The sequence below is a fragment of the Schistocerca serialis genome, chromosome 2 (genome assembly GCF_023864345.2).
Source record: "Schistocerca serialis cubense isolate TAMUIC-IGC-003099 chromosome 2, iqSchSeri2.2, whole genome shotgun sequence".
NCBI lineage: Eukaryota > Metazoa > Arthropoda > Insecta > Orthoptera > Acrididae > Schistocerca > Schistocerca serialis.
Window position 1 is genome coordinate 94,337,126 of NC_064639.1, and position 16,559 is coordinate 94,353,684.

Consider the following 16,559-nt stretch of genomic DNA (forward strand, 5'->3'; position numbering starts at 1 on the left):
GGTAGGGCAGAGGGCGTGTTACTGTGAACAGTTCAGTGACCGGGTTGTTCTAATCAGAATCGACAGCAGACCAACACCGACAACGATAGTTCAGGTATACATGCCGACGTCGCAAGCTGAAGATGAAAAGATAGAAAAAGTGTATGAGGATAATGAAAGGGTAATGCAGTATGTAAAGGGGGACGAAAATCTAATAGTCATGGGCGACTGGAATACAGTTGTGGGGGAAGGAGAAGAAGAAAAGGTTACAGGAGAATATGGGCTTGGGACAAGGAATGAAAGAGGAGAAAGGCTAATTGAGTTCTGCAACAAGTTTCAGCTAGTAATAGCGAATACCCTGTTCAAGAATCACAAGAGGAGGAGGTATATTTGGAAAAGGCCGGGATATACGGGAAGATTTCAGTTAGATTACATCATGGTCAGACAGAGATTCCGAAATCAGATACTGGATTGTAAGGCGTACCCAGGAGCAGATATAAACTCAGATCACAATATAGTAGTGATGAAGAGTAGTCTGAAGTTCAAGACATTAGTCAGGAAGAATCAGTACGTAAAGAAGTGGGATACGGAAGTACTAAGGAATGATGAGATACGTTTGAAGTTCTCTAACGCAATGTATACAGCAATAAGGAATAGCGCAGTAGGCAGTACAATTGAAGAAAAATGGACATCTCTAAAAAGGGCTATCACAGAAGTTGGGAAGGAAAACATACGTACAAAGAAGGTAGCTGCAAAGAAACCATGGGTAACAGAAGAAATACTTCAGTTGATTGATGAAAGGAGGAAGTACAAACATGTTCCGGGAAAATCAGGAATACAGAAATACAAGTCGCTGAGGAATGAAATAAATAGGAAGTGCAGGGAAGCTAAGATAAAACGGCTGCAGGAAAAATGTGAAGACATCGAAAAAGATATGATTGTCGGAAGGAAAGACTCAGCATACAGGAAAGTCAAAACAACCTTTGGTGACATTAAAAGCAACGGTGGTAACATTAAGAGTGCAACGGGAATTCCACTGTTAAATGCAGAGGAGAGAGCAGATAGATGGAAAGAATACATTGAAAGCCTCTATGAGGGTGAAGATTTGGGGGATGTGATAGAAGAAGAAACAGGAGTCGATTTAGAAGAAATAGGGGATCCAGTATTAGAATCGGAATTTAAAAGAGCTTTGGAGGACTTACGGTCAAATAAGGCAGAAGGGATAGATAACATTTCATCAGAATTTCTAAAATCATTGGGGGAAGTGGCAACAAAACGACTATTCACGTTGGTGTGTAGAATATATGAGTCTGGCGATATACCATCTGACTTTCGGAAAAGCATCTTCCACACAATTTCAAAGACGGCAAGAGCTGACAAGTGCGAGAATTATCGCACAATCAGCTTAACAGCTCAAGCATCGAAGCTGCTTACAAGAATAATATACAGAAGAATGGAAAAGAAAATTGAGAATGCGCTAGGTGACGATCAGTTTGGCTTTAGGAAAAGTAAAGGGACGAGAGAGGCAATTCTGACGTTAAGGCTAATAATGGAAGCAAGGCTAAAGAAAAATCAAGACACTTTCATAGGATTTGTCGACCTGGAAAAAGCGTTCGACAATATAAAATGGTGCAAGCTGTTCGAGATTCTGAAAACAGTAAGGGTAAGCTATAGAGAGAGACGGGTCATATTCAATATGTACAACAACCAAGAGGGAATAATAAGAGTGGACGATCAAGAACGAAGTGCTCGTATTAAGAAGGGTGTAAGACAAGGTTGTAGCCTTTCGCCCCTACTCTTCAATCTGTACATCGAGGAAGCAATGATGGAAATGAAAGAAAGGTTCAGGAGTGGAATTAAAATCCAAGGTGAAAGGATATCAATGATACGATTCGCTGATGACATTGCTATCCTGAGTGAAAGTGAAGAAGAATTAAATGATCTGCTGAACGGAATGAACAGTCTAATGAGTACACAGTATGGTCTGAGAGTAAATCGGAGAAAGACGAAGGTAATGAGAAGTAGTAGAAATGAGAACAGCGAGAAACTTAACATCAGGATTGATGGTCACGAAGTCAATGAAGTTAAGGAATTCTGCTACCTAGGCAGTAAAATAACAAATGACGGATGGAGCAAGGAGGACATCAAAAGCAGACTCGCTATGGCAAAAAAGGCATTTTCTGGCCAAGAGAAGTCTACTAATATCAATTACCGGCCTTAATTTGAGGAAGAAATTTCTGAGGATGTACGTCTGGAGTATAGCATTGTATGGTAGTGAAACATGGACTGTGGGAAAACCGGAACAGAAGAGAATCTAAGCATTTGAGATGTGGTGCTATAGACGAATGTTGAAGATTAGGTGGACTGGTAAGGTAAGGAGTGAGGAGGTTCTACGCAGAATCGGAGAGGAAAGGAATATGTGGAAAACACTGATAAGGAGAAGGGACAGGATGATAGGACATTGCTAAGACATGAGGAAATGACTTCCATGGTACTAGAGGGCAAAAACTGTAGAAGAAGACAGAGATTGGAATACGTCAAGCAAATAATTGAGGACGTAGGTTGCAAGTGCTACTCTGAGATAAAGAGGTTAGCACAGGAAAGGAATTCGTGGCGGGCCGCATCAAACCAGTCAGTAGACTGATGACCAATAAAAAAAAAATTGCATATGTAAACAGATGTGCTACTGTGGACTATGTTTGTGAATGACTGATATATATACACTCCTGGAAATGGAAAAAAGAACACATTGACACCGGTGTGTCAGACCCACCATACTTGCTCCGGACACTGCGAGAGGGCTGTACAAGCAATGATCACACGCACGGCACAGCGGACACACCAGGAACCGCGGTGTTGGCCGTCGAATGGCGCTAGCTGCGCAGCATTTGTGCAACGCCGCCGTCAGTGTCAGCCAGTTTGCCGTGGCATACGGAGCTCCATCGTAGTCTTTAACACTGGTAGCATGCCGCGACAGCGTGGACGTGAACCGTATGTGCAGTTGACGGACTTTGAGCGAGGGCGTATAGTGGGCATGCGGGAGGCCGGGTGGACGTACCGCCGAATTGCTCAACACGTGGGGCGTGAGGTCTCCACAGTACATCGATGTTGTCGCCAGTGGTCGGCGGAAGGTGCACGTGCCCGTCGACCTGGGACCGGACCGCAGCGACGCACGGATGCACGCCAAGACCGTAGGATCCTACGCAGTGCCGTAGGGGACCGCACCGCCACTTCCCAGCAAATTAGGGACACTGTTGCTCCTGGGGTATCGGCGAGGACCATTCGCAACCGTCTCCATGAAGCTGGGCTACGGTCCCGCACACCGTTAGGCCGTCTTCCGCTCACGCCCCAACATCGTGCAGCCCGCCTCCAGTGGTGTCGCGACAGGCGTGAATGGAGGGACGAATGGAGACGTGTCGTCTTCAGCGATGAGAGTCGCTTCTGCCTTGGTGCCAATGATGGTCGTATGCGTGTTTGGCGCCGTGCAGGTGAGCGCCACAATCAGGACTGCATACGACCGAGGCACACAGGGCCAACACCCGGCATCATGGTGTGGGGAGCGATCTCCTACACTGGCCGTACACCACTGGTGATCGTTGAGGGGACACTGAATAGTGCACGGTACATCCAAACCGTCATCGAACCCATCGTTCTACCATTCCTAGACCGGCAAGGGAACTTGCTGTTCCAACAGGACAATGCACGTCCGCATGTTTCCCGTGCCACCCAACGTGCTCTAGAAGGTATAAGTCAACTACCCTGGCCAGCAAGATCTCCAGATCTGTCCCCCATTGAGCATGTTTGGGACTGGATGAAGCGTCGTCTCACGCGGTCTGCACGTCCAGCACGAACGCTGGTCCAACTGAGGCGCCAGGTGGAAATGGCATGGCAAGCCGTTCCACAGGATTACATCCAGCATCTCTACGATCGTCTCCATGGGAGAATAGCAGCCTGCATTGTTGCAAAAGGTGGATATACACTGTACTAGTGCCGACATTGTGCATGCTCTGTTGCCTGTGTCTATGTGCCTGTGGTTCTGTCAGTGTGATCATGTGATGTATCTGACCCCAGGAATGTGTCAATAAAGTTTCCCCTTCCTGGGACAATGAACTCACGGTGTTCTTATTTCGATTTCCAGGAGTGTAGACACATATCAAAAATGTTTAACATCACCCCAGGTCCCAGAACTCCTGAAGATAGACGTTGACTGTGCATATTGTATCACAGACACAATCACTTTAACTTTTCAGAGATGTCACTAGACCCCCCCCCCCCAAAGTTATAAACAACCATGCATGAGCAGCGCCTATTAGAAGGAAGGGGTCCGACAGCCGATCAGTTCCAATCGTTCCACCAGGAAGGAGGTACACGGCTAGTGCTGTCTGTAGTTCAACCATGCCTAGACGGTAAACACCGCTGTTAGATCGCACCCGCATTGTTTCCCTGTGCCAGTAAGGGCTCCCAAAAAGGAAGTGTCCAGGCGTCACGTAGTAGACCAAAATGGTGTTGTTCGGACATGGAGGAGATAAAGAGAGACGGGAACTGTTCATGACATGCCTCGCTCAGGCCGCACAAGGGCTACTACTGCAGTCGATGACCGCTACCTACGGATTATGGCTCTGAGGAACCGTGACAGCTGTTGTGTCTAGACAAGACAGCCTAGACACAATGAGAGGAAGCCGAAAGGCACGCGCTACGCTCACGCAGATGGGCGTGAGGTCTGAAACAGGATACGTAATGAATGCTATAAAGAAAAGTACGTAGCTTCTGGAATGCTTAACTTTAATCCATCCGTTTGGTACATCTGGAGCTTGTGGCGATACAAGTGAGACTCTTTAGATACATGCAATATTACTAATGGCGCCTTGCTAGGTCGTAGCCATTGACTTAGCTGAAGGCTATTCTAACTATTGGCTCGGCTAATGAGCAATGCTTCGTCCATGTAGTCGCTAGCAAAGTCGTCCGTACAACTGGGGCGAGTGCTAGTCCGTATCTCGAGACCTGCCTTGTGGTGGCGCTCGGTCTGCGATCACACAGTGGCGACACGCGAGTCCGACATGTACTAATGGACCGCGGCCGATTTAAAACTACCACCTAGCAAGTGTGGTGTCTGGCGGTGACACCACAACAGCTACGACACCATGTTGAACTATGCTTTTCGTGCACCCACAGGAAGTCGTGTTACGACTCAAACTGCGCGCAATAGGCTGCACGATGCGCAATTTCACTCCCGACGTCCATGGCGAGGTCCATTTTTTCAACCACGACGCCATGCAGTGCGGTACAGATGGATCCTACAACATGCCGAATGGACCACTCAGGACTGGCATCACGTTCTCTTCACCGATAAGTGTCGCATGTGCCTTCAACCAGACAATAGTCTGACACGTGTTTGGAGGCATCCCGGCCAGGCTGAATGTCTAGACACACTGTCCAGCGAGTGCAGCAAGGTGGAGGTTCCCTGATGATTTGGTGTGGTCGACGTAAGCCGCTGGTGGTCATGGAAGGCGCCGTAACGGCTGTACGATACATGAATGCCATCCTCCGACCGATAGTGCAACCATGTCGGCAGCGTATTGGTGAGGTTTTCGTCTTCATGGACGACAATTCGCGTCCCCATCGTGCACATCTTGTGAATGACTTCCTTCAGGACAACGAAATCGCTCGACTAGAGTGACCAGCATGTTCTCCAGACATGAACCATATCGAACATAGATAGATTGAAATGGCTGTTTATGGACGACGCGACCCACCAACCCTCTTAGGGATGAACGCCAAATCGTCGTTGACGAGTGGGAGAATCTGGACAAACAGGGCCTTGATGAAGTTGTGGTTAGTATGTCACGACCAGTACAGCCATGTTTCAATGCAAGAGGACGTGCTACTGGGTATTAGAGGTACCAGTGTGTACAACAATCTGCTCCACCACCTCTGAAGGTCTCGCTGTATGGTGGTACTACATGCAAAGTGTGGTTTTCATGAGCAATGAAAAGGACGGACATGACGTTGATCTCTGATGTTGATCCCTGTTACTTTTTTCGGTACAGATTCTGTTAAGCTGTGTCCCATAGCGCCATATTCTGCCTGTTTACATGTCACTGTCTTTGAATACGCGTGCCCATACCATGGTACTTTGGCACTTGAGTATATATATATATATATATATATATATATATATATATATATATATATATATATATATATATATGGATACATCCACTTGCAAAAGGTGCTTCATGTCTTAAAATAGTTTAGTCATGACAAAGCTCTGGCAATGTGCTGTTACTTGGGTTATGCCCTAACTTAAAATGGACACGGTTCATGACAAACAGATTATTTAAGACCTGAAGATGACAGTAATGCCTGTCGAAGTCAGTTGTCTTAAACAAAAAATATTTATACGATCTTGTCCTTAGGATGGTTTTAGCAAATCCCAACCCTAATTTGTAACGTCATTACTTAGCAATACATCCCATACGCTTTGACTCTCTTCTGTTCCAGTTTTCCCACAATTCATGTTCTATTACCATACAACGCTGTTCTCCAAACGCACAGTCTCAGAAGTTTGTTACTCACACTGAGGTAGATTTTTGATTCTAGTAGATTTCTTTCGGTCTTGTGTTATCCTGCTACTAATTCGAGCTTCGCTCGTCAGGTGTTATTTTGCTGCCAAAGTAGCTGAGTTTTTCATTTCATCTATTTCGTGGTCATCAGTTTTAACGCTCATTTCATCACTAATCTCATTTCTGCTGTTCCTCATAATTGTTATCTTTCTTCGCTTTACTATCAATCCACATTGTTTGCTCATTAGACTGCAATTCTGTCCAACAATTCGTGCAACTCTTCCTCGATTTTACTGAAGATAGCAATGTCATTAGCGAATGTTATCGTCAATTTTCTTTCACCCAGAATTTTAATCCCAGTATTGGACTTCTCCTTATTTCAATCATTCCTTCTTCAACGTATAGACTGAACAACAGAGCCGACAGACTGCATCCCTGTCTTATGCCGTAGTTTTACACGAGCACTTCGTTCTTGGTCTTTCATTCTTAGTGTTCCACCTTGATCCTTAGACTATCGTATATTACACGTCTTTCCCTGTAGCTTACTCCAATTTTTCTCAGAGTTTCGAACATCCTGCATCATTTTACATTTTTAGGTCGATAAATACGTCTTTTTTTTTTCATCAGTCTTGCTTTCATTACCAAGGGCATCGTCAGAACTGACTGGTGCCGTCACCTTCCGTTTTCTTTTCCATTCTTCAGTTTATTATTTTTGTCTGCAGTTTGGGTGCGTGAGGTGTTGAGCTCACTGTGCGACAGCTCTCGCATTTGGCTGGCTTTGTTAACTTCTGGATCCTGTGGATGAAATTCTTCCGGAAGTCTGAAGGTAATGAATGTCAAAGTTGACACTGCCCCTCGTGTACTAATGACACATGTCTACTTCGTAATTTATCCTACGACAATATCGTTACCATTATTTACAGAATGAGATCCACAAAAATTTACGTTACTATTGTGTGACATTCTTAGACAGCTGATCTAGCACACGAAAGCAATCAGTGTGCTACTGAAACTTAGAATTGCATAACTGGAGTGAAAGGAGAGGAAGGAAAATTGGAATTTTGAACATCGTGTTTCATTCCCTCACCTAATAACCCCATGCTGGCAGCTTCCTGAATCTCGTAGGCATTCAGACGTTGTCTGCACTGATGACATCGAGATATCGTCTTGCCGTGATGTGATACGATAGTTCCAGTTTCTGGAATATTAGATACAGAGAAACAAGCAACGTTAACCCGATTAGAAATTCAAATACGTCGCTTGCTTTCCATTATGTTACTGACGAGTGGTCCACTTGTTGTCGATAACGAGAGTGAGCAAAACAGACTATTGCAGGGAAACAACCCAGCGCCTATCTTTCTTTGTCCCATGGAAACATCCAGCGTTTGGTAACGGCTTAGTGACCAAGGGCTGCTGTTTTCGTACCTGAAGAAAGCACAACGCTTGGGCAGCTCTTCTCATACTATTTATGTATGGTCCAAACTGTTCCTTCACACACTGGCGATCCCCTTAATGGTTATCTGTTAACTGACTCATAGCACTAGCCAGGATCACCTATTTACACATTTTCATGGATGCTCTGGACTGACTGTTTTGAAATTATAGCCCTATCCAACCTCCGAACGGAACTTCTCCTAGCATATACGTATAACATTAGTAGCATCTCTACGTCCCCTAATCTAAACAATTCCATCTTTTCGTTCAAAAATACCACACAGACGAGAACTGCGCAGTTTCTGGAATCTAATTGACGGAAAACTCTACTCTCATCTCTAACAGGGGTTGAGGGAACCTAGCGCGTTGTTTACCCTAACGTCCAGTCGGAACGCCAGGCGGTGCTGGTTCCCTCACTAGATTACTGTCATCTTCCTGCGACATATCTAAATCCAGCATATTTCATTGCACCACTGTAGCTGACAAAACCCCACTTAGTATTAATTCTACCTGTGCAGTCCTGCCCTCTCGCCCTTTCAATATTGCGTTGCATGCAAACCACATTGTGGCATGTCTATTCATCTGCCGCTGCTGATCAAAAAGCTTTACATTTCGTTTCCACTTCATGCATGTACGTTGATATAGGACCAGAAACAAAAGGAAATAAGACTGTGAGCCTTCCTTTATAGAGCAGTGTCAGATGTTAGCACAGGCAGTTCTAATTTCAGCCTGTAAGGTGTACTGATTCAATGGGACTTCGCCTTATAGACGACATAGGTGACATGCACATGAAAGAAGTTCCTACCACTAGTTTCTTTTGGCTTCTGATAAGATAATAATCTGAGAATGTCATTCGTTACGTTGTACCCTGAAATCATATATTTGCGTCATTCTCAATCCTTGTGATTGGCACACTACATTTACGTCGGATCAGCAAGTCTGAAAATTACACTGCCTTGTCACTGGGCGTCCACATAGGGTAGAAGTCAAACATGAAATATAGTTGATGCTGTGGGAGCCAAAGAAACTGTTAGGCATAATACACTCCTGGAAATTGAAATAAGAACACCGTGAATTCATTGTCCCAGGAAGAGGAAACTTTATTGACACATTCCTGGGGTCAGATACATCACATGATCACACTGACAGAACCACAAGAACATAGACACAGGCAACAGAGCATGCACAATGTCGGCACTAGTACAGTGTATATCCACCTTTCGCAGCAATGCAGGCTGCTATTCTCCCATGGAGACGATCGTAGAGATGCTGGATGTAGTCCTGTGGAACAGCTTGCCATGCCATTTCCACCTGGCGCCTCAGTTGGACCAGCGTTCGTGCTGGACGTGCAGACCGCGTGAGACGACGCTTCATCCAGTCCCAAACATGCTCAATGGGGGACAGATCCGGAGATCTTGCTGGCCAGGGTAGTTGACTTACACCTTCTAGAGCACGTTGGGTGGCACGGGATACATGCGGACGTGCATTGTCCTGTTGGAACAGCAAGTTCCCTTGCCGGTCTAGGAATGGTAGAACGATGGGTTCGATGACGGTTTGGATGTACCGTGCACTATTCAGTGTCCCCTCGACGATCACCAGTGGTGTACGGCCAGTGTAGGAGATCGCTCCCCACACCATGATGCCGGGTGTTGGCCCTGTGTGCCTCGGTCGTATGCAGTCCTGATTGTGGCGCTCACCTGCACGGCGCCAAACACGCATACGACCATCATTGGCACCATGGCAGAAGCGACTCTCATCGCTGAAGACGACACGTCTCCATTCATCCCTCCATTCACGCCTATCGCGACACCACTGGAGGCGGGCTGCACGATGTTGGGGCGTGAGAGGAAGACGGCCTAACGGTGTGCGGGACCGTAGCCCAGCTTCATGGAGACGGTTGCGAATGGTCCTCGCCGATACCCCAGGAGCAACAGTGTCCCTAATTTGCTGGGAAGTGGCGGTGCGGTCCCCTACGGCACTGCGTAGGATCCTACGGTCTTGGCGTGCATCCGTGCGTCGCTGCGGTCCGGTCCCAGGTCGACGGGTACATGCACCTTCCGCCGACCACTGGCGACAACATCGATGTACTGTGGAGACCTCACGCCCCACGTGTTGAGCAATTCGGCGGTACGTCCACCCGGCCTCCCGCATGCCCACTATACGCCCTCGCTCAAAGTCCGTCAACTGCACATACGGTTCACGTCCACGCTGTCGCGGCATGCTACCAGTGTTAAAGACTGCGATGGAGCTCCGTATGCCACGGCAAACTGGCTGACACTGACGGCGGCGGTGCACAAATCTGCGCAGCTAGGGCCATTCGACGGCCAACACCGCGGTTCCTGGTGTGTCCGCTGTGCCGTGCTTGTGATCATTGCTTGTACAGCCCTCTCGCAGTGTCCGGAGCAAGTATGGTGGGTCTGACACACCGGTGTCAATGTGTTCTTTTTTCCATTTCCAGGAGTCTATCTTGTGCGGACCCCGGGAGCACGCAGAAGTGCAGCAACACGACGTAGCATGGACTCGACTAATGTCTGAAATAGTGCTGGTGGGAAATGATACCAGGAATCGTGCAGGGCTGTCCATAAATTGGTAAGAGTACGAGGGGGTGCAGATCTACTGTGAACAGCATTTTGCAAGACATCCCAGATATGTTCAATAAAGTTCATGTCTGGGGAGACTGGTGGGCAGTGCAAATGTTTAAACTCAGAGCAGTGTTCCTGGACCCACTATGTAGCAATACTGGACGTGTGGGATGTCGCATTGTCCTGCTGGAATTGCCCAATTAAGTCGGAATTCACAATGGACGTGAATGGATGCAGGTGATCAGACAGGATACTTACGTACGTGGCACCTGTCAGAGTCGTATCTAGACGCATCAGATGTCTGATATCACTCCAACTGCGCTCGCCCAACACCACCACAGCTTGAACAGTCCACTGCTGACGTGCACGGTGCATGGGTTCATGAGGTTGTCTCCATACCCGCACACGTCCATCCGCTCGATGCAATCTGAAAGGAGACTCGTCCAAGCAGGCAACATATTTCCAGTTATCAACAATTCAGTGTCGGTGTTGACGGGCCCAGGCGAGGCGTGCAGTGTTTAAGTGTGTATGAGTGGGCCTTCGACTCCGAAAGCCCATATCGATGATGTTTCGTTGAATCGTTCGCACGCTGACGTTGATGGCCCAGCATTGAAATCTGCTGCAATTCGCGGAAGGCTACAACTTTTGTCACGTTGAACGATTCTCTTCAGTCGTCGTTGGTCCCGTTCTTACAGGATCTTTTTCTGGCCGCAGTGATGTCAGAGATTTGATATTTTACCGTATTCCTGATATTCACGGTACACTCGTGAAATGGTCGTAGCGGAAGATCCCCACTTCATCTCTACCTCGGAGATTCTCTTTCCCATCGCCCGTGCGCCGACTATAACACCACATTCAGACTGACTTAAATCTTGATTACCAGCCATTGTAGCGGCAGTAATCGACCTAACAACTGCGCCAGACACTGTTATAAATAGGCGTTTCCGACCGCAGCGCCGCATTCTGCCTATTTACTTATCTTTGTATTTGAAAACGCATGCCTGTACGAGACTATCAATCAAATTGCGTGCATGTGGAGTATCGTCTCAGTTGTGTGACTGGATTCGTGATTTCCTCTTAGAGTGGTCACAGTTCGTAGTGATAGACGGTAAATCATCGAGTAGAACAGAAGTGATATCTGGCGTTCTGCAAGGTAGTGTCATTGGCCCTCTGCTGTTCCTGATTTACATAAATGATCTAGGTGATAATCTAAGTAGACCCCTTAGATTGTTTTCAGATGACCCTGTAATTTACAGTCTAGTAAAATCATCAGACGATCAATTCCAATTACAAAGTGATCCAGAGATAATATCTGAATGGTGCGAAAGTAGCAATTGGCACTAAACAAAGAAAAGTGCGAGGTCATACACATGGGTACTAAAAGAAATGCGATAAATTTTGGGTATAGAATAAATCGCACAAATCTAAGGGCTGTCGATTCGACTAAATACTTCGGAATTACAATTACGAGCAACTTAAACTGGAGAGACCACATAGATAATATTGCGGGGAAGGCTTCAAATGGCTCTGAGCATTATGGGACTTAACTTCTGTGGTTATCAGGCCCCTACAACTTAGAACTACTTAAACCTAACTAACCTAAGGACATCACACACATCCATGCCTGAGGCAGGATTCGAACCTGCGACCGTAGCGGTCTCGCGGTTCCAGACTGTAGTGCCTAGAACCACTCGGTCACTCCGGCCGGCTGTGGGAAAGGCGAAACAAAGACTGCCCTTTGCTGGCAGAACACTTAGAAGATGCAACAAACCCACTAAAGAGACACCTTACATTACACTTGTCCGTCCTCTGCTGGAATATTGCTGCGCGGTGTGGGATCCTTACCAGGTACGATTGCCGGAGGACATCGAAAAAGTGCAAAGAAGGGAAGCTCGATTCGTGTTATCGCGCAATAGAGATGAGAGTGTAACTGATGTGATACGCAAGTTGGATTGGCAGTCACTGAAACAAAGGTGGTTTTCTTTGCGGCGAGATCTGTTTACGAAATTTCAATCACCAACTTCCTCTTCCGAAAGCCAAAATATTTTGTTGACATCCATCTACGTAGGTAGAAATGATCATCATAATTAAATAAGAGAAATCAGAGCTCTAACGGAAAGATTTTGGTGTTCCTTTTTCCATCGCGCCATTCGAGAGTGTAATGGAGAGAAGAAGTATGAAAATGGTTCGATGAATCCCCAGCCAGGCAGTTAAGTGTAAATTGCAGAGTAACCATGTAGATATGGATGTAGATGTAGAGATTCTTTGATGCTTCACTGTGATACATCAACCTATCCACGCCAGAGCAGAGCACACGCCTCGGCTGACGCCCGCCGCCTTGCTGTTGCAGACAGCCCGTCCTTCGCCATCAGCCGCACGCCCGGCTTCGGCTTCCCGCTGCTGGAGGGCATGGCCGTCTCCCTCAAGTGCGACGTCGACTCCAACCCGCCGTCCAGCCCCGTCTGGGTCAAAGGTGAGCCGAGCGCCGAGCACCGCGCGCAACCGCAACCCTTTGCCAGTCCCCGCTTCCCGCGTCCTCTGTACGCCACCCACAAGCCTGTATTTCTTGATCCTTCACGACCACCTCACACATATTACAATGAGGATCTTACCACTCGTTAACATTCTTATTCCAATAGTATTTGACAGGTGTTGCTATTTTCAAGCCTGTGCTTTATATGCATCATGTCATAAAAAAACAGGAAAAGAAACAAACGCCGAAGACGTCTTTCCTGTATGAAGCGTACAACTGTATATTTTGCCTGAAATGACCCGTGGGCTGCCTCAGATGATTTCGTAACCACTAAAAAAGTTTCTTTTGGCAAGAAAGAAGCAGAAAAATCAAAGAGTTTTGGGGTCGTAATTCCGATAATGTTTCAGCTTATGCCATCGTGATCGGTTGCCTATTAAACATATTATAAAATCTACGAAATCGGTTTTGTTTGCGCTTGCATTTTTGCCACTACGATGAACAGATGTCTGAAGCGTACTGCTGTCCCGCTATACGAGGCAGTTCACGTCAGTGAGTTCATTGAATTAAATGTACGTATCGACATTTGCTACGTTAGAAATGGTCGTCATACTGAACAGCTGTATTTTGGTTTAAGAACTTGGAAAGATGGTCTGTCCACAGATGTGTGTCTATCTTTCGGTGTCTTGTAGTCTTCCTGCAGCTGTCTTCTGAATCCCCAGAAGGAGTTATGGATCTTCCTGTAGAACAGAATCTCTGGCCAAGCTCTAACCCCGTCCTTGCTCCACTTTCCACGATTCGTCCGTACAGGAGAGCGGCCGTGTGCTTCTAGGCGCTACAGTCTGGAGCCGAGCGACCGCTCCGGTCGCAGGTACGAATCCTGCCTCCTTCATGGATGTGTGTGCTGTCCTTAGGTTAGTTAGGTTTAATTAGTTCTAAGTTCTAGGCGACTGATGACCTCAGAAGTTAAGTCGCATAGTGCTCAGAGCCATTTGAACCATTTTGAACCACAGTGGAAACTATCCTGAAGTTGCTGTGGTAACACGTAAGCACGACTGTGGAGCTGCCACTGTTGCCTGGGCTAAAGTAGTGAGAAACGTGTTCGCTGCCTCAACAGGAGAACTACTGGCAGTGGTCAGTTGATCACTTTTTCATTTTGAGATACGAATTCCTTTCGTGTTAAAATTATGGTGGCACTTCCAAGTATTTTAGGTAAAAGTATTAAATCTTTATCGTAAGTGACTGAAAGTAGCATTGAGGCCGCCGCGGAGTATTGTGGTAACAGCACTGGCTGTCGGAAACGCCATGTCGACATTTAGGGCGCAACAACAGGTGCGTCCGCCCCCGGTAGCTGAGTGGTCAGCACGACAGAATGTCAATCCTAAGGGCTCGGTTTCGGTTCCCGGCTGGGTCGGAGATTTTCTCCGCTCAGGGTGTCGTGTTGTCCTAATCATCATCATTTCATCCCCATCGACGCGCAAATCGCCGAAGTGCCGTCAGATCGAAAGACTTGCACCCGGTGAACGGTCTACCCAACTGGAGTCCCTAGTCAGACGAAATTTACATTTTTAACGACAGGTGCGCTAGTGAGGTCTGTAGCGAGGATAGCTGAGCATAGCAGTAAACTGCCCTGCGCAGGAAAGAACGATGTAGTATGGGGGTCGTTACCACCACATTCGAGCGAGACTCTTTGCGATGGATGTCGTGACAAGACATAACGTTTTAGAGAAGCAAATGGACAGTAAAGGAATATAATGAATTTGATGACAGGACGTCATTCGAATCGGTGAGTCGGTCACTGCTGAGTAGCCAGCCGCACCACGACGGCGGAGCACCGCAGGACCGCGAGACGACTGGGCAGCGTCATTAGCGGCCTCCGGTTCGAGGCCAGGCTGCGACTGACGTCGCACTGGGTCCTTCAAGGACCCAGCTGCCACAGCCCCGCCGACCTGCCGCCGTCGACGCTGTGTCCCAGGGACGGACTCGGCGTCACAACGCCAGTCGCCGTCCGCTGCCTGTCCGGGGGACGCGGGTCGAGACCCGCACACAGCCGCCTCTGCCATCGGGGAGGAGAGAGCAGTGTGACCGCCGCCGGGTGTGTCGCAGCTGGCCGTGGCCTGGCATTCGTCACTGGGCCGGAGTACTGACGCAAAGTCGGCAGACGCCGTCCTAGCAGCCGACACCAGCCGCTCCATTCAGAGCTCACCAGGGGAGACATGCCTGCTTCATGTAGACTTGAACATAAAATGAAGCTATATTGTTAAATCGATCATAGCGTCGGCACTGGTTCCGCACCACCTACCGCAGCGCCACACACACACCAACTCCTACAGAGGTGCCACTGCACAGTGCTCCATAAAATAGTCTACTCCTCTGACTTTATGAATTTTAATTGTTTTAGGGAATGTTTCATTTTCCTTAATTGTTTCAATTGGCACCCGATCGTGTTTAATGGACAACGTCTCACAGAAATGCATTTTACCTGGTTCATTTACCCCTTTTTTAGATGACGATGAACTTCTCGCAACGTCGCGTGGCTCAATCACTGAGCACCAGCCGCATGGACTAGGGCGCCTTGCCACGGTTCGCGCCGCTATCACCGTCAGTGGTTCGAGTCCTCCTTAGCATAAGTTAGTTTAAGTCACATAAAGTAGTGTGTAAGCCTAGGGACCTATGACGTCAGGGGTTTGGTCCCATAGGAACGTACAACAAATTTCCACTGAGCACCTCATTGTTGTCAGTATTAGTTCAACTGGTAACTGTACTGGATCGCTATCACAGTCGTGGCCTCTGGAAGCTGATAATAAGTGACTGACTGGTAACAGAAACTAAGATTAGGTATTTCCTGAATGTTTTTTTTTTTTTTATTTGATGAAAGATGAAACACTCTGGAACCGCGCGACCGCTATGGTCGCAGGTTCGAATCCTGCCTCGGTCATGGATGTGTGTGATGTCCTTAGGTTAGGTAGGTTTAAGTAGTTCTAAGTTCTAGGGGACTGATGACCTCTGATGTTAAGTCCCATAGTGCTCAGAGCCATTTGAACCATGAAACGAGAACAACGGGTACTAGCCTGAAAGAACATCTCACGGAACCTTAAAATAGGGGATAATACATCAGATACGTTGTTAACTTCTATTAGGCTGTCAAAAGAACTGAAATATAGAGATGCAAGCGTTGGTGGTACTGTGAACGGGACTGGAGTGGAAGTGCCACCACTGTGAGAAAAGAATAAAGTCTACGTCATTCAAGTGCTACTAAGGAAAGAGTAAGAAAAATGTGGTCCTTCATACTTCTGTGGATTGAATTGTAACAATCGATGCGGCTGCAGGAAAGAAAACTCTAGAAACAGCCCACTTTTATAATAACACCAAATTCGCCGAAGATGTGATACATCAAACCTCACGCAGATGTAGCATAAGAGCCACGGCGAGGTGTTAGCCCATACATGTTTTCAGTAACGTTCTAGATTTGGCTACGATCAACGACCACACCTTATACAAGTTGATAACCGACTGTACGATCTCTCAACG

At 47.2% G+C, this 16,559-nt stretch overlaps 1 protein-coding gene across 1 annotated transcript in view; it reads left to right on the forward strand.

Annotated features, from left to right (window-relative positions):
* The window catches only part of LOC126455748 (hemicentin-2-like), a 408,606-nt gene that overhangs the window by 224,273 nt on the left and 167,774 nt on the right, over positions 1-16,559 (forward strand). Inside the window, exon 6 of the mRNA XM_050091516.1 lies at positions 12,909-13,031. Coding sequence (XP_049947473.1) covers positions 12,909-13,031 — 123 coding nt within the window. The remainder of the gene's footprint in view (positions 1-12,908; positions 13,032-16,559) is intronic.